Here is a 19,172-nt window from a genome sequence, read left to right on the forward strand (position 1 = left end):
AACCGAATGTGATCATTTTTAATAAATTTCCAAGCGAGGAGCCAACTAATGAAAGGGAGGCATGCGAAGCAAGCAACGGCAGGTTGGTTTGAGCGAGCGACTTTGAAACGTGCGGAATGAATCTAAAACTACATTTAGCGCAAGCTAATGGATTATTTCACTAACTCAAGGAAGAAGATGAGCCGTATTTGTCGTTGTTTTCTTGGGACGAGTCGGCGTCTCGGCGATAGAAGTGACAGGCTGACAGCAGCGCGCAAACGGCGAAAGAGTAGGCTGTGTGACGTGTGTGACACAGCTCCGTGACCTGTTCAAGAAGAAGCTTTATTGAGTGTGAAAAAAAAAAAAATTATCGGGTAGCATGCCACTATAATCTTTTCAAATTTTACGTAGATGTGCGTTTGAGAAGTTTGATTGCATGTACGTATATACTTTTGATAAGGTGATGGGTACAACACCTAACTTCACAAAGAGATATCCTCCAAACCATTTTTTGTGTTGGATGATATATATAAATTTTTTTCTCACTATTTTGCACTGTATATAACCTGTTTTGACCATAGTATGTGTAAAGGCCAAAAACGCCTATGACCATACCTGCTGTTTGTGTTGAATTGTCAAACAAAAAACTATTCAATCTGATTTTTTTCTATTGAATGTTTATCCTAACGAGTTGAATAAATATTATCAAGCTTCAAAACGGTTGGTCGAGCATGTTTAGTTGTCAATGGGACATCAACGTTACAAATTTTGAAAAAAGATTTTGGGATTTTTTTTGTCTTTTGGGGTCCAAAATGTGGATTATAATTGGTCAGTGAAGAAAACAACAGTTTGGACATGAAGTTCAAGGTGTCCTGGAAAAAGGGATCCACCTTGGCCATTGTAAACATTTTTTTTCTTTGAAAGATAAAGGCAACATCAAATGCATGCAAATTTGGCCAAAATAGGCTTAGGTGTTAAAGGGTTAAACAATTGCCAGATTGGGGGGCCCCCTAGTGGTCAGGGGCCCTAAGCAGCTGCATAATCTGCGTATAGGCTGGGCCGGCCCTGACATAAACCATGTGGGAACCGTTTTATCCATGTCATATTTGCGTAATCGTGCAATAAAAATTATCTAAGCTTGTCTATTTCGCCCATTTTTCCTGAATAAAATTATGAAATAGGTTTTTGGAACTATAGTTAAACTGAAGACTGTTTTATGTCAATGCCTCATTTTTTAATTTTTTTATTTTTTAATATGCTGTACCATCTCAAAACGCAAAAGACCCCCTCCCAGTTATTTAATGGCAATGCTATACAAGTCTCAAAACTTTTTCATCCATGTAAAACAATAATGGTGAGTTCTTAAAATGACAATCACAGTTACAGCCCAGAATTTATATTGTAAGTCTTAACTTTATACTGTATGTGATCTGCCCAAAAGCCCCAGTACCCCATTATTATTCACAAAAAAACGCGTGTGTTTGGCTTACTTGTAGTCAATGTCGTTAAAAATCCATGTCGATGCAATGTTCATCATTTTTAGCAAGATCTTCGACGGCGCCTGGAGAGAAAGCCATTGTCTGTCCCCAGGCTATCTAAGTATCCCACCGTTTTCGTCTAAATTCCTGCACTTTTTCACCCTTGGACAGATGCTTGATGCATATAGCATTGTTTCGATGCCTTTTGACTAAATTCGGAATGCGGTTTCCTTATTTTTTTTGTTCATATTCGCTCATGTCGGAACTGGACGCGCTTGACGCCATGTTGTGTTTTTTGGAAACCATGGCAACAATCCTTGTCTCCTATTGGTACACATGACGTACACCACTTCACGCACTGCAAATCCTACTCCGCCTTATCAATATCACTGCGTCACAGTAAAAAAAAAAAAAAAAAAAAAAAAAGGACACAAAAATGCTAATCATTAAAAAAATGACTGGAAACTGAGTAGAACTTTATTTTTGGGTACTAATTAGCAATGTATATATATTATAAAGCAGAGTTCATGTAGATCCACTTGAGTGGAACGAAATCCATTTTCTAAGCACTTTTTCCCCATGGTTCCAATACAGCCTATAAGAGTGAAAAATTTGATAGAACACCGGTCGAATCCACATGCGTCGGATGATTGTCCGTCGCCATCTGGGGAAAGGTTGCAATATTTGCTGCATGTATTGCGCCTTCGCTGGCGTGAAAAATGCTGCAATATCAGAGGTTTCTGCCTCAAAAGGCACAAAAACGTAAGCATTTGTCGCACCACTAAAAGGACAAGCCAGAGTTTCGCCATGTTTGTTGTTCTGAATGTTTAGTAGGTGAGACTGCGCATGCCCAAAGTGACGTGTACGAGTGCTGACATCATCGAAGCGAGTGGGTTCCCATTTATATGATTGCACAGCAAGCCCTGCAATCGAATGCTTCCGCTTTGGAGGCTGGAATCAAAAGATTGTGTCTTCGCCATCCGTTTTCACTGACACCATATAAAGGCGAGGTTCCGCAACACAATCATTGCATCTTGGTGTCGCACCATGTAAACTGCCCCTAACTCTGTTGCACAAATGACTTTTGCGCCAAATGTTGCACTGTAAGTGGTGCAAAAATAATTTGCACTTGTGGGTTATCAACAGGCGCTGGTTGCAACAGAGGACCGTTTTCACCAACCAAAAGAGCTCCTTAGACTTCTCAAACCTCAAAGTATCACACTGTGTGCCACAAAGAGAGAAAATAGTTCTTGAGTTAAAGTTATCATTTCTGAGTTTTGCATTTGGATCTTTAATTGTATCCTTATCAGGTATACCCTTCAGGGACAATCCAAAGTTGTATTAGTTCTGCATTTTGCCTCGGGGATGGTCGGATGTCACTTCACAGAATTTCTGTCCAGTGAAATAGATTATCAACAGTATTAATTTAGGGCATGGGCTTCCTAAAGGGACGGTCAGAAATAAAAATGTCATTCACACAAACTCTTTTAAGTAAAATATTCTCATGTGACCCACTGTTGGATTTAGAGTTTGAAGTGAAAGTGCAAGTGTGGTGGCAGGGCAGAGGGTTGACATTCTCCTGGATGAACCATTGACGTTGAGGTTTGAGCTCTAGGTCATTTAGCCCTGTGTTATCTGTTGTCAATGACAGACAATGAACACCAATTGTTACATCTGCCATATAGTGGAAGAGCATTTATTTGTTATGCACATCTTTCTGACGGCATTTTCTGGAACAGTAAAGGGAAATTGGGTTATGTCCTTTATAACACCTAAATCTACTCACATAACACTTGTCTTTGCGAATGACTGCACAAGGGAGCTTCTGGATGTAACATCTGAGCAGTTGTCTTAAGTGACTCTTGAAACGTGTCCAACAATAGCCTACAGCACAAAGTCACAGAAAGTACAAGCATCAGTTATAGTATATGACGTTACATCTGGCAACAGTCATTTCTCTAGTCTGTATTGTCAAGGGACTCTGTCTGCCCTGCTGCAGTCTTCTACTTCTCCCCACCATTGCGCTAGCTCTCTCACTCTCGTTCTCTCTTTCTCTTGCACATACATACACACACACACTGTCGTACTAATGAGCAAGCCAAAAGCTACCCGGCAGCACTGATCTCTCGTCAGCAGGGCTACAGAGAGACATCAGAAGCAACGGGACACTAGGCTGATCTGCAACCGGCTTGGTGGCAAGGCGAACAGTGGACGAAAAGGGAGCGATTGCTAGACAAATTATTCAGTCAGTGAGAGAGAGTTGAGCCATCTGCACCTGCCAGCCTTCTCTAGCTGATTTTGCGAGCCTGCACTTTGTTTTTTTTCTTTTGCTCAGGACTTTTTTTTTCTCCTCTCATCCAGTCATGGAGGAGATGCTCACCTGCAGCCGAAGCCCGTTTTCCCAGGTGTTTGGGCGCCAGGGTCAGCTAATGCAAGCCAGTGAGTGTTTACATGCAAAACATGTTGCTTGTTTTGGAATAACTTTGTTGATTAACTTGTTTTTGATGTCGTGCACACTTGAGTGTCCAATGCAAAGTAAACCAAGCTGTGGTTTATTGAACTTTTATATACCATCTCTTTTAAGCCCGTTGCAAGACCTTCCATTTCATTGAACCATGTCAAGTGCCAAGCAATGATATTGCAGCATGATACAAGATGTATTTAGACTAAGATGATCTCACCATTCTCAGGAGCGTGGAAAGATTATATTCAAGTGAATTTGCATCCAAATGAGACATAGGGGTCCAATAATGTGATCTCTGGCTAGCAAAATGGAAAATAACTCATCAACCAGGGTGAAATTACATTTAATATTCAAGGCTATAAAGAAAGATGCGGCAATAATAATCATACATTAAATTCTTTAGTGGTACCATGATGTTTGGATTTTGCAGCAACTTTATTGGGCTTGCATTGGCACATTTGTGATTCCACTGTGATTTTATTTGCTTCATTTCTTTTAAACAATAAACCAAGACTTAAAATACAATATAGCTGCAATGAAAAATACATCAGAAGTGTGTAGGCTGAAGGTGGAGGTTTTCACCACCACCACCACCACTTTAAATCACCTTCCCTCAAATCGTGTCTATACTGTATATGTACGCATGAAATAAAATCAGATCAAAAAGTGTTTTTGAGCCTTTTTAGAATACGATAGTACATTTCTAACTATATCGCAAAAATAATAAATAATATTAATATATATATATATATATATATATATATATATATATATATATATATATATATATATATATTTAGGGCTGTCAAAATTATCGCGTTAACGGTCGTTAATTAATTTTATTAATTAATCACGTTAAAATATTTGACGCAATTAACGCACTAGGCCCGCTCAGACAGATTTAAATGTCAGTACAGTGAAAGGCCAACTTGTTAATTTTGTTTTATGGAGTTTTTCCGCCCTCTGCTGGCGCTTGGGTGTGACTTGCATATGTTATGTGGCGTAATGTCGCCCTCTGCTGGCGATTCAGTGCAGCTGATTATTTGGGTTTCGGCGCGCTTTTCTGACGTGATTATATGTCGACGCGAACTCACACTAATACAGTGCTATTCAGACCAGCTAACGTCCGCATCCAGTATTCAGTGGCAGTTCTCATAGCCCCATCACACTGTTTGTGTCTAATACATGCATCGCTTGTGAGTTATATTCCTCCTTTGTTTATATTCATGAGCATTAGATAGTTATTGATGATGTGTATTTGAATTTGTTCACATATATGGTGAAATGCAGTTACATTGTTAGATGCTTGTGAGCTAATTGGCTAGTGCTACTGCTCAAATGGACACGTGTGTGTACATTTTATGTTATTTTGTAATTTATGCAAGTTATTGACACATTGCCTTGTTATTTTCAGTTTTACAAAAATACAAGAAACGTGCTCCTGTCAAAAAGAGATGACTTCAGTAAAGCCCATGCAACTTTGCCACACCGTCTGATTTCTTTTTGGAACTTATGTTCGCTATCTGTCAATTTGTGTACTCACACACATTGAGGACAGAATAAGGCTACTAGTTTATTTTTTGATTGAAAATTTTACAAGTTTTATTAAAACGAAAACATTAAGAGGCGTTTTAATGTAACATTTCTATAACTTGTACTAATATTCATCTTTTAAGAACTACAAGTCTTTCTATCCATGGATCACTTTAACAGAATGTTAATAATGTTAATGCCATCTTGTTGATTTATTGTTATAATAAACAAATACAGTCCTTATGTACCGTATGTTGAATGTATATATCCATCTTGTCTTATCTTTCCATTCCAACAATAATTTACAGAAAAATATGGCATATTTTATGGATGGTTTGAATTGCGATTAATTGCGATTAATTACGATTAATTAATTTTTAAGCTGTAATTAACTCGATTAAAAATTTTAATCGTTTGACAGCCCTAATTTAATTTTATATATATATATATACATATATATATTTTTTTTTTTTTAAATAAAATAATCGTCGTCTAGCCCACCCGGGCGGTATGGTCTTCCTTTCAAGCTCGGGTCCTCTACCAGACGCCTGGGAGCTTGAGGGTTCTGCACAGGACCTTAGCTGTCCCTAGCTAGGATTGCACTCTTCTGAACGGAGACGTCGGACGTTGTTTTATGGTATCTGTTGGACCCATGCACCCAGCTTGGGGGTTACGCCCCTAGTGTCCTATATGTATGGCGGAAAACACTCAAGTGACTTGGAAGTTCCGCTCTGAGACCCCAATTTGGCCAAATTTCAAAATTGTCCGATATTCACGTGTGATACATCATTGGAAAGCCTAAAATCTCAAGTTTCTTGGGGAAGAATAATCTTGAACAGGAGGGCATATTTTTAAAAAAAAAAAAAAAAAAAGCTTTTTACAGCAAAACCCTATCTGGAGGTGAGAGCATGCGAGAGCAAAATTACAGATGCCATGACTTTAACGAGATATCATCGTGTACTTACCTTGTTTCGATCCAAAAACTCCATGTAGCATGTATCACTGAGTGTCAAGACACAGCTGTGAATGGCCACAGCTGGATTTTTGGGGGGATTTTATGGGTGAAACATGGTAATATAACAAGGGTCGCGATGCAGAAATTGCAGACCTCAAAGAGTGGTCGAGATTTCCCTTTTCATATATTTACCCTTTTATACGTTTTTTCCCCCCCCAATTTTTCTTTGTTTGGATCGATTATCCTCTAACATGTCCAAGAGAATGCGACTGTAACAAAAAAATACAATTAAGTGATAGTTATGAGGTAGATATCCGTGACTTTTTTTACAGATGCCATTTTTTTCATTGTGACATAATTTGTTTAAAAGTTTAAAATATGTGAGTGAATAATTTTTTAGTTATTCTTAAAAAAAAAAAAAAGGAAATATGAGACATCAATTAATGATTCTAAGATAAAAACGACAAACATTTTGAATAATAAATATTAATTACCTTCGTTTTATGGCTGGGTTGGAACAGAAGCGGTTGCATGACGTTATAAATGGGGGTTTTCAGGGTAAAACGGACAAATTAAAAATAGTTCGGGGGCTTAGTGCGCCATGAATAATCTGCTATGGCAGCATATAGACATATTATTGTTCTATCAAACACAACAGTTGTTTTGGCTTAAAATATACTTATTTGCATCATTGTATGTATATATATGAGAGAGAGAGAAATTTATAGGGTTTATAGAACCAGTGGAATATCAATAATTCTGTACTTTCTACCCTGAGGTTAGACTTATAAAAAGATTAATTTTTGAAACACCTTGATTTACACATTTGAGTTATATATATATAAAAAAAAATGCAATGGATTTAGAACCAAAGGGACACAACAGCTGCTAACCCTCCATAAACTATTCACATGTGAATAATTTTTTAAATGGTTTTTACGTGATTCATAGAGCCCGAACACTGTATGTTTCATCCTGCATCAAGCCTCCTCACTGCATCACATAAAGTGTCAAATCCTTTAAAAGCAGAAATAACACCTTTGGTGCAAACGGGTGCATGGACTGTACTGCAGATTTATGATGTATTGTGTTTTTATGTACGTAACTCTAATGTTTTCTTTTCATCAATAAATAATGGTTATCTGCAAGCTGCAGCTTGGGCTGACAGTTTTTGCACATAGCAGAACAATTTTAATGGCTAAAATACTGCAACTGAACAGTACTTGATGCGGAAATTCATAAAAAATAATCAGTTCTTCAATGACTATCACAAAACTAACTGGGCAATGTGTTTGTAGTTGTATTTACAAGGCAAGGCAAGGCAAATTTATTTATATAGCACAATTCAACACAAGGCAATTCAAAGTGCTTTACATCACATGAAGACCATAAAAGTCACATTTAAATCAACACAACGTAAAAACCAAGCAAAAGATCGCATTTAATCACAGAATAAAAATAAATAAATAAAAATAAAACAAAAACTACTACTACTAATAATAATTGAAATCAGCAATGGAGATAAGCACAAGAGGAATAGAAAGCAGATAGATTGAATTATATAGACAGTTATGGATATGCAGTGCTAAACAAAAGCGTTTTTAGCCCTGATTTAAAGGAGCTAACAGTTTGAGCATACTTCAGACGTTCGGGTAACTTGTTCCAGAGGTGAGGAGCATAATAACTAAATGCTGCCTCACCCTGCTTGATTCTTGTTCTTGGAACATGGAGAAGACCGGTTCCAGACGACCTTAGGGGTCTAGATGTCTCATAGGAATCTAACAAGTCAAGCATGTATTTTGGTCCAAGGCCATTAAGTGTTTTGTAGACGAGCAGTAGTATTTTATAGTCTATCCTTTGACTCACTGGAAGCCAGTGTAGCGATTTCAAAACCGGTGTAATGTGGTCCAGCTTCCTTGTATTTGTGAGGACTCTGGCTGCAGCATTCTGTACTAGCTGCAGCTTCCTGACTGATTTTTATCAAGACCTGTAAATATACCGTTGCAGTAGTCCAATCTGCTGAAAATGAATGCATGCATAAGTTTTTCCATGTCTTGTTGAGTCAGAAGCCCCTTAATTCTGGTTCTATTTTTTAGGTGGTAATAAGCGGATTTAGTGACGAACTTTAGATGGCTATCAAATTTTAGGTCTGAGTCAATAATTACGCCAAGGTTTCTGACTTGATTTGTAACTGTAAGTGACATTGTGCTAAGTTGGCTGCTTATCTTTGACCTTTCCTTTTTTGGCCCAAAAATGATCACCTCTGTCTTCTCCACATTTAACTGGAGAAAATTCTGGCACATCCATTCATTGATTTGATGAATGCATTTGCTCAGGGAGACTAAGGGACTATAATCATGTGGGGACACAGAAATGTACAGTTGTGTGTCATCTGCATAGGCGTGATATGAGATGTCATACTGTTCCATTATCTGAGCTAACGGAAGCATATAGATGTTAAATAAGAGTGGTCCAAGAATTGACCCTTGAGGGACTCCACACATGAATTTGGTTCGTTCTGACTGATAGTTTCCGATCGACACAAAGAAATCCCTATAATGTAAATAGGATGTGACCCACTGAAGAATAGTGTCTCTAAGCCCTACCCACTGTTCCAATCTGCTGAGTAGTATGTTGTGATCAACCGTGTCAAATGCGGCGCTGAGATCCAATAGTAGCAGAACAGATGATTTGCCTGCATCGGTATTCCGGCGAATATCATTTAGGACTTTGATAAGTACGGTCTCGGTGCTGTGTTCTGGCCGAAATCCAGACTGAAATGAGTTAAAAAGATTGTTTTGCATCATAAAAGTCTGGATCTGTTCAAACACAACCCTTTCGATAATTTTCCCCAGGAATGTCAGATTTGATATTGGCCTGTAATTACTAATGGTTGAGGCATCCAGATTAGGTTTTTTTAGGAGAGGTTTTATTACTGCAGTTTTTAAAGTCTGAGGAAACTCTCCTGTTTGGAGGGAAGTGTTTATAATTTGAAGTATGTCTGGGGCTATGCAATGAAAAACAGTTTTGAAAAAGTTTAAAGGAAGGATGTCAAGGCAGCATGTTGTGGGCTTTAATTTCGACACAATTTCTGTTAAAGTGGCATAGTCCAAGAGGCTAAACAGTCTAAGATTGACGTGGGAGACATTTTGGGAGGCGTTTAGTGTAACATTTGTTAATTTGGAGTTGCACACAGTCTGTCTAATCTGTAGTACTTTGTGTGTAAAGAATGCTGCGAAATTGTTACAGGATACCTCAGATGCCAATTCCTGAGGTATTAATGCTTATGGGTTTGTCCAGGCCCGTCTGCGGTTCGCTAGAGAGCATTTGGATGATCCAGAAGAGGACTAGGAGAATGTGTTATGGTCCGATGAAACCAAAATACAACTTTTTGGTAGAAACACAGGTCCTTCTGTTTGGAGGAGAAAGAATACTGAATTGCATCCGAAGAACACCATACCCACTGTGAAGCATGGGGTGGAGGATCATGCTTTGGGGCTGTTTTTCTGCAAAGGGACCAGGACTACTGATCTGTGTAAAGGAAAGAATGAATGGGGCCGTGTATCGAGAGATTTTGAGTGAAAATCTCCTTCCATTAGCAAGGGCATTGAAGATGAGACGTGGCTGGGTCTTTCAGCATGACAATAATCCCAAACACACAGCCAGGGCAACAAAGGAGTGGCTTCGTAAGAAGCATTTCAAGGTCCTGGAATGGCCTAGCCAGTCTCCAGATCTCAACCCCCTAGAAAATCTGTGGAGGGAGTTGAAAGTCCGTATTGCCCAACGACAGCCCCAAGACATCACTGCTCTAGAGAAGATTTGCATGAAGGAATGGGCCAAAATACCAGCAACAGTGTGTGAAAAGTAGAGCTGTCCCGACTAGTCGACATAGTCGACGTCATCGATGACGTAAATCCGTCGACGAGCACAACATCCCGTCGACGGTTAATGAAGGGTTAAAAAAATATATGCGTGGAAAGTTAGAATGTCGGATGCTCTGTTTGCAAGCGGGGAAAGCGGCACAAAGCCAAAAAAAAGCGCACCAGAGTGTCCAAAACATTGACTTATTTCAAAGAAACAAAGGAGAGTACACTCTTCTGTCCTGTCTGTTCAGTGCCAAGCTTGGCTGCGCGTCGGCCGTGAATAAACAACTCAAGCGCCTTCACGCAGTTTGTAATTTTTTTTTCCCTTCATTTTTTGTACACTAGAGGGTGCTGTCGCCTTACTAAATAATAATGTTTCATTGACAATGGGCCTATAAGTACTATTAGTATTGTTCTTAATGCTAATTGAAAGGTTTATTTCATGTTATGGTTTATTTTAATGTATAGAAAATTATATAAGGTTAAAAGGTCATAAATATATACAGTATATACAGTCATTGCACTCAAGGGAGAGATTGTCAATGATAAGGTAATAAGGTAAAGGCAATTCATATAGGCAATTCATTGATATATAAATAAGGTTTAAAAGGAAAAAGGTGAAAAGTTTTTGTTAATTTCTAATTGTGTTGCTTTATTTGTGTGCACCGTAGCTCTTACAGTGTGTTTACATCAAGGATGGAATAAAAGTTGTAAACCATCAGTTTAAGAGACCATCTTTTCAATCGGGATGCTACACTAGTTAATTCTATCAGCATTTGAACTCATTGTTTATTTGTGATTTATTATTGTTATTTACGTGTTTATTTGTACTTTAATAAATAATTTGAGTGTTCCAATATGTTTTTTGTGAATTGATAAGCGTCAACAAAAATTTCATTGCTAAATTAGTAAAAAAAAAAAAAAAAAAAAAAAAAAAAAAAAAAAATTAATTATTAGATTAGTCGACTAATCGTAAAAATAGTCGGATGACTAATCGGGAGAAAATTAGTCGTTTGGGACAGCCCTAGTGAAAAGCTTGTGAAGAGTTATGGAAAATGTTTGGCCTCCGTTATTGCCAACAAAGGGTACATAACAAAGTATTGGGGTGAACTTTTGGTATTGACCAAATACTTATTACCACCATGACTTGCAAATAAATTCTTTAAAAATCAAAAAATGTGATTTTCTGTTTTTTTTTCACATTCCGTCTCTCATGGTTGAGATTTACCCATGTTGACAACTACAGGCCTCTCCAATATTTTCAAGTGAGAGAACTTGCACAATTAGTGGTTGACTAAATATTTATTTGCCCCACTGTAGTTATTGCAGAGATGTAGCTAATGATGGGTGTTGTCTTTCAAATCTACCTTATTTTTAATAGGAGTTCTGAGAACCCCCCCACCCAAAATGCACACACACCTCTTGTGTTTGTTGGTTGCTGTGAGAATCACCCTTTTGCATTAAACTCAAACGCCACTCAAAATGAATGAGAAAATTATATCATTGCACGCGTTGTTATGAATTACAGTCTTACTTGAGTCTTCGCCCCTCCAAGTTATCTATGCTCTTTGAAGCTCAGGCTTCATGCCTGTGATTTGGGAAAAGGAAGGCAAGCAGAGGATGGAAGGCGGGAGGAGGTATTGGGTGAGAAAGTGTGAGAATAAAAGATGGATACTATTTTTATAGCCCTAACCTAACAGTGTTGCACAGTTAGTTGAAGACTAATCCGCCATAGCGCTGGCTTGCAACATCTGAACAGTAATTATAGTGGGATTTTTGTTATCTTTGGCTGTCACCCATCACTGCATCACAAGTCCCTAAAGCAAAGACCTGCCTCAGGGAAAATTCCACTGAGTGTTGCATATATCAAAAGAATATTAACAGCCCTCTGCTGAGATTCTGGCAGAATATATATACACCAAGACTTGTATGTGGCACGTGGCAGTGCCAGGTGCATAATCCTGTAACAATTCTTTTGCTCCCAACTGGTGCCGTGTTCTGTTTTCTGCTCTCTGTTGTGATGAGGCGTCAAGCCTCCCCCAGCACTCACTGCTCCCATTTGTCAGCTGAGCATGACAGCTCGCCTCCTTGGCTTTTAAATAGTTAAAATTACTCAGGGAAAGTTCTGTTCTGACGTTTGACATTCCAAGGTTTGACCACTACAACTACAGTATATCACAAGTGAGTACACCCCTCGCATTTCTGCAGATATTTGAGTATATCTTTTCATGGGACAACACTGACAAAATGACACTTTGACATAATGAAAATAGTCTGTGTGCAGCTTATATAATAGAGTTAATTTATTTTCCCCTCAAAATAACTCCAAATATAGCCATTAATATCTAAACCCCAAAAGTGACAAACTCCCTATAGGGCCTTTAAAGGGTTTTCAAACAGTTGTATTCTTGTAATTACGGTCAAATGCAAAAGTTGATCCGAGGAAATAAGACTCTTCTTGATTGTTAAAAAGGTTTCAGAGTTTAATCCAAAAGAATTATTCAAATAAAATTTTTAGATTTAAAAACTCAAGAATGGCCATCCTCTTTGGAGTTTGCACGTCTCCTCAAGCTTTATGCAGGTAGTCTGGCTTTCTCGGACATTTAAAAAACTTTAATTTCAGAGTAACTTTAAACTACTTCTGCTCTAAATCAAAGGTGTCCAGTAAGATCTCACCTAATGCCCGTCGATCACATCTTTCGAAAAATAAAAACATCCGCTAATTTGTCCTTGATTTGTTTTTTAATAGGATTCACATACCTTGCACAGCACTGCTAAACATCACTGTCCTCAAACACCTGCCTCATCGGGGGTAAAATACGAGAGAGGATGACGAATAAAGTAAACTTTAACATTTTCATATGGACCGGTAGTGAGAGTATTCTCTACAACTTGGCTGGGCAACCGATCCTCGAGGGCCGCAGTGGATCCTGGTCATTATTCCAACTGATCAAACACAGACAGTTTAACCAATGAGGTTTCAGCAGAAACAAGAAGCACCTGACTGCAATCATTTGATTGCACTTGTAAAACACCAGATTGGTGAAAGGTAGTGATGGTGAGATGAAGCCTCATGAGGCATTGAGCCAATTGGTTTGAGAAAGGGTTCATTTCTCGAAGCGTCATGTGAGCATGATACCCCCTACTGGTTAATTGTATAATCACAGTCATTTGTCGCTCAACAACATGAGTCATTTGTTTTTTGTGTGAGTTTGTTTGTGTTCTTCTTCCTGCAATTTCAGAAGAAGAGCGAGAAGTGGCAGCGTGGAACAAAGTCTGCAGCAGCCCGATGCTCACTCATCGAAAGGAATTTCGTTGCATCTGTTGTCATCTTGCGATAGCTGTGTCAATGACAAGTAAATCTCTGAATTAGGAAGGAATTAATTTACAAAATATTGCTTAACAAAATCCTCTATGTACATAGATATCACATATGTATGTACAGTGATCCCTCACTTATCGCTGTTAATGGGGACCGGAACCGACCACGTAGAGTGAAAAAACGCGAAATAGGTCACCCCCACATTTTTAACATTTGTTGTGCAACCATCATATCAATAAGTGGATATAAAATCTTATAAGTGCATATTTTATCATCAGAACATTTAAGAATTGTTTTAAACATAAATAAAATATTAATGTAAATAACACATATAATGTATAAATAATACATACTAGATATTCATTCTCTTATACATGTGTGGGTGTGTGCGTCAGCGTACATAAATACGTAGATGAAAAGTGTACATATGTTTTTACAACTTTTCTATTTCTATAACAAGATAATTACAACAAGATTAAAATCTGCGAAGCACTGACTGTGCAAAAGTTGAGCGGTGGAGTAATGATGGATTACTGTAAGAAATAGTGTGTGGGTGTGAAAATTCCCCAAATGATATTATCATAATATGACAGGTTGTGCATTTTTTTTCGAAATTGGCATGAACGTAATCAAGCAGAGCACAGTAAAAGTGTAACTTGAACATTGATGTAAAGGATGGGGGGGGTGGGGTGGGGGTTCATTCATTTTTATTCAAAAACAATAGTTTTTCCACACAGGGGAAGTCCTCTTTCTTGCTGGTTCCATCCTATCAACTACTGTATGACTCCTTCTCTTCTCACTCTTAAACCTTTCACTCTCCAAACTACCTCCAAAGTATGCAAACTCTCACCTGATCGCAACTCTCCTTCAAACACCAACATTTTGAATGTGGCCGGAGGTGTTCACACACTGTAGCGAGCTGTCAAACCGTGCGGCAAAATCTAACTCCATGAAGCAGTCACGTGGTATATAGCTGGGCAGCGAGGATTTGGACGTCATCGTTTTCGGAACCGCCCCTAAACGAAGCGAGCCTCGGCACACACTTTATGGAAATGTTTCTTCATTACTCGACACACGCTCCAAAGGCTCGGCACACCTCGTTACATCACTAGTGAAAAGAGGTCCTCTTAATGTGTTTGAACAAAAACACCCATCCAACTGTGGCCCTTTATAGAGTAGTTCTCCCACCCCTGCTCTACAAGGCCATGAAGTCCTTGAGTATCGTCCTGGCATTGTGCATGCTGTTCATGTGATAGAACAGACATGTTTATAAAAAACATTTAAAAATGGGGAAATCGTTTTTTAATTATATGCTGGCCTCATCAGTTAGGGAAGGATTGCTGTCTGTGGATGTGGAGTATTGCTTCCATTCAACATGAAATAGTAGCTCACCGATGCGTTATGAGGTGCCATATTGGAGCACATTCTGACTTTCAGCCTTTCGTAATACACTAACTACGAAGTGGGAGCTGGCACATAGAAAAGAGACTGAATGAAAATCACACATGATGGTGAGCAGGCAATGTCTTTTGGGGGGCTGTTTTTTTTTTTTTTAAGAAAATGTTTCATACAAAGTGAGATTCCATTCAAAGCAAGTCGTTAGAGCAAAGTGATGATCAAAAATTTTATAAATTATTTAACTCCCGGTCACGGGCAGATCTATAAGTAATACCTAAGTATTTATGGGGTGGCGAAAGGGAGCAAGAGCATTTTTGGGGGGGGGGGGGGGGGGTGGGGGGGGTTATTTCATGATAGTTTAATCCTTGTTCATGGGGGTCCTCGAAATCCTTGAAAATGCTTGGATTTTATTGTTTTGTTGTCATGGTTTGAAAAAATTTTTGAATATTGCGTAGAATCCTAGAAAATGCTTGGAAGCGTTAGGCACACAATATGTCTAAGCATGCTGTCCAAAAATGTTAATTACTAAATGAAGAAAAAATAAATTTGCTTCATTGCTGCAACATGCTCGTTCTGAAGTTGCTTTTCCTTACTGTCCCATGACACATCATCCCTCCCATTAGTACAGTGCATTTGAGTCCGTGTGTGAGTAGAGTTTATTCAAACAGTATATAAATAGAGTGCTATTTAAATGCATACATATGCATGTGCTGTAGTAGTACAATACTTTTATCGCACGACCAGTTCCTGTTTTTCTCATTGTTGTTATTCGCGACCTCCACACCTTCTCTGCCAGTCGCTGTTTAATCCGGCTGGGAGCCACTTCGCTCGGCTTTATTGCCGCTAAAACTTTCAAGTTTCCCAAACTTTAAAAAATTGCATTTATCAAGGTTTCCTCGCCCGTGACTTATGTGTCTCCATCCACCTCTGCTATTAGACTCGCTACAAAACCCTCACTGCCACCGGGAGTGCACCCTGCAAATAAATCTTAAAGATTAAAAACTCAGGTCACAGGATGCACTACTGACAGGTGAAACAACTGCTACTTTGCACAACCTATAAAGGTCATTAAACAAACATCATGGTATGGTTCCAAAAATATTTTTACCTCATTTTCCTTGTTGTCTTCTTTCATAACAACTAGCACCCTTGCTTTTTCCCAAAATAGCTTGCTACCTGCATCACCTGTGTCGAATGAGCACTGTAAATATCTAATCTGATGTAAACTTGTGCTGCGTTTACTGCAGTCAGATATTGGAATTTCACACTCGTAAATGTCAAATTGCCTGGAGCTTTTTTTTCTTTCATTGGTACCGACTGAGATGGCAAGTGAGGTGGCATGCCTGTCTTTTAGGATGGAAGTTGCCACCCAATGCCACCTAGGTAGATCCGTCCATGTCTCTGTTCTAAATTAGCGAAAAGTTTCATACACCATGGCTGATGGTTTCCATTACTTCTTTAAGTCAGAGAATTGTAGTTCATCCTAAATGCGTTTGAAGCATTTAGATCAAAAGTTCAAGTTAGTCTTTCTCCCAAATTGTTGCTGATGAATTGATCTGATTGAGTAACAGCAATAATTAACCATTGTCACAAAAGCACCATGGTACTTAATACTTTTAAAGGCAACACTATTTTCACTAGGATAGTCAATGACTGTTTACTTGGTCTATATCATCTTAACACCCCGTTAATAAATGGGTTGGTAAAGCACTTGAGAGGTGGACCTGATGTGAATGTTTAACTGGGACCACTGCAGGTGTATCTTAGCCTTTCTTTGAAGAGATTAATTCCTCTTGGTCTTCCACATGCTTGTGCATAGATTTATCCAACCTCTTTGCCTGATGCAGTCTCCTGCAGTGAGAGATTAGCTTCTATCTCTCAGTGCCGTGCTGCTAGTCATGTGGAATGGTCACGTTGAAAAAAAATTGGCCTGTGAAGTCATACCTTGTTTTTAAAGGGGTTTTAAGTTGTTGTTTTTCCTCATATTTTTATTTTCTTGTTTTTACGGTTCAGATACAGGCTTTGCAAAGAGCATTTACATTTTATCTTGTATCATTTGTACAGTATGTGATGCAGGGAAGCCAAAAAGAGGCATGCTACTCAAGTTTCTGGGACACAGGTGTGAAACATTTCACCCCCCAAATAATGATCGATACAAACGTACTGTAGCGACTCTTTTTAACACAATCACAGAGAGCACCAGGCAATACAAGTGTAAGAAGCTAAAGTAGTGATATCTATTCAGCAGCATTTCATCAGCAAGGCAACCAAATTAAAGAGTGGTTCTGTTCAAGCAGAGCATGAAGCTGCTTGAAAGTGAAAAATGAAGCTGCTTGAACATGAAAACGAAATATCTGAACACTGACTATTTTGCCAAACACCCTCGTTTTTCTGTTATTCATACTGTAGCTATCACTGGATTATGGCAGATCTTCATCCAGCCCAATTTCCAAGTTGTGGGTAGAGGAACTCAGAGATATGCAAGTATGGGGTACACTTTGCTGCATGTAGTGGTACTGCCATTTTATACTATTTCATATATTCTATAAAATCTATTTCATTTACAGTTGTTCATCTCTCTTAGATAACTGTGTATCTTTACATTCTACAAATCGAATTGATAAATTGGCATTCCATCAAAGAAATTTGAATCTGTTTTTCTATCATTAAAATGCAAGTGATGTTGTTTTTCACTGCAGATTCTCTGCTGTGTTTTGTTGTTGTTATGGTGGCATAAGTCAGATAGCGTTACCGTGGTAGCATCATAATTTCAGTATAAAAATGTGCTTTTAAAGTCCTTTTATGTCAACATTCTCATAAAAGCTGGCAATGAGACATTTAACTTTATCAAGATAACAGATTTTTGCATGCATGAAGAACAGTTTCTGAATGATCCATGAACTCAACAGAAGTTTTCTGCACCAATAGCCCATTCCAGAAAGATGGGACGTCAGTATGAAGGGAGCAAAACATCAAGTGGAACATACAGCATGTGTTCTGACCTGTAACTGAGCTCATCCGCAGATGAGCATCATTCTTCTGCACCAAAGAATGACTAGCCCTTGTGCTGTGCACTCACTCCAAATGTAAAGAGTAACCACCAACAAGCAATTCAACAATCAACCTCTGACTTGTGTAAATAGTGATATCTCGTGATTTGTTTTTCTATTAGTATATAGAGTCAAAAAAAAATATTCAGGAGGTTAGTTAGCATGAATTGAAAATTGGTAAATTAAGAACTTATTCCAATGGAGTTCGTTGAAATTAAATATTAAAAAAAAAAGTTGTATTAACTCAAACTTATATTGATTTTGAATAAGCATTTCTGCCTTCAAATAACAAGGGGGAAATTTAATTTAGTGACGCTTCATTTGTATTACATTATTAACTTGATGCAATTTAACTTTCAAACTTCCAATATATTTGCATATCTGCGGACACAGTGAGTGGTAGTGGCCAATTTATGCCTCCAGATGAGCCAGCAAAGACAGGTAAAACAGCAAGGAGTAAAATTTTGGATGAACCCCACACAGTGAGCAAATTTTTTTTTTTAATTTATTTTCAGATTTTTATGTGCAACAGTAATTAAGTAACAGCGCCCAGTTAAGTTACACAACATTAAAACAGAAAAGTCTGCAGTGTGCTTTGTCCTTAGTCTTTAGCTAGTTAGCTAATGTCTTAAAGTGCCTGTGACACGAAAAAGCATGTTTATTTCATAATACACGTGTTATTTTATGCCTCTGAATGATATGGGCCGCTTGGATGTGTGTGGAAGCGATCGCTATTTTTATTTAGTTTTTTGAATCCCGCGCCATGAAAATGAGTGACTTCCGGCTTCGGTCTTGCATTGAGGAGGAGGGCGCTGTGACGTGTACGGTAGAAGACGTCCTCTTCACGCTACAGTGTACTGTTGTGTATGAGGACGAAGGATTCAGCTGATTTTGCGGATTAATACGTTTATTTTTCGCATCACGCCAGCCAAACGGCTGCAGAAAAAAATCATTCTGTATGAGGGAGAGGCGTATGCGCCTTTTTGGAGTTTCAAAAGGTTTGCATTCACCGTGGATATTTACTGTGGGACCATTGGACTTACGAGGAAGTGAGTAAACATCTTGTTTTGTATATGTCAAATACGAATACAGCGATTACAAAGTAAACACTACAAACTTTCTTTAAATGA

At 38.4% G+C, this 19,172-nt stretch overlaps 1 protein-coding gene across 2 annotated transcripts in view; it reads left to right on the forward strand.

Moving 5' to 3' along the window:
- LOC130912490 (kazrin-like) overlaps positions 1-19,172 on the forward strand; it is a 230,061-nt gene that overhangs the window by 897 nt on the left and 209,992 nt on the right. For both annotated transcript variants that reach the window (XM_057830614.1, XM_057830615.1), the window contains exon 1: positions 1-3,896. This exon is cut by the window's left edge and continues 897 nt beyond it. In XM_057830614.1, the coding sequence (XP_057686597.1) occupies positions 3,821-3,896 (76 nt within the window). In that variant the 5' untranslated portion in view covers positions 1-3,820. The remainder of the gene's footprint in view (positions 3,897-19,172) is intronic.

The sequence above is a fragment of the Corythoichthys intestinalis genome, chromosome 2, assembly GCF_030265065.1.
Source record: "Corythoichthys intestinalis isolate RoL2023-P3 chromosome 2, ASM3026506v1, whole genome shotgun sequence".
Taxonomy (NCBI): Eukaryota; Metazoa; Chordata; class Actinopteri; order Syngnathiformes; family Syngnathidae; genus Corythoichthys; species Corythoichthys intestinalis.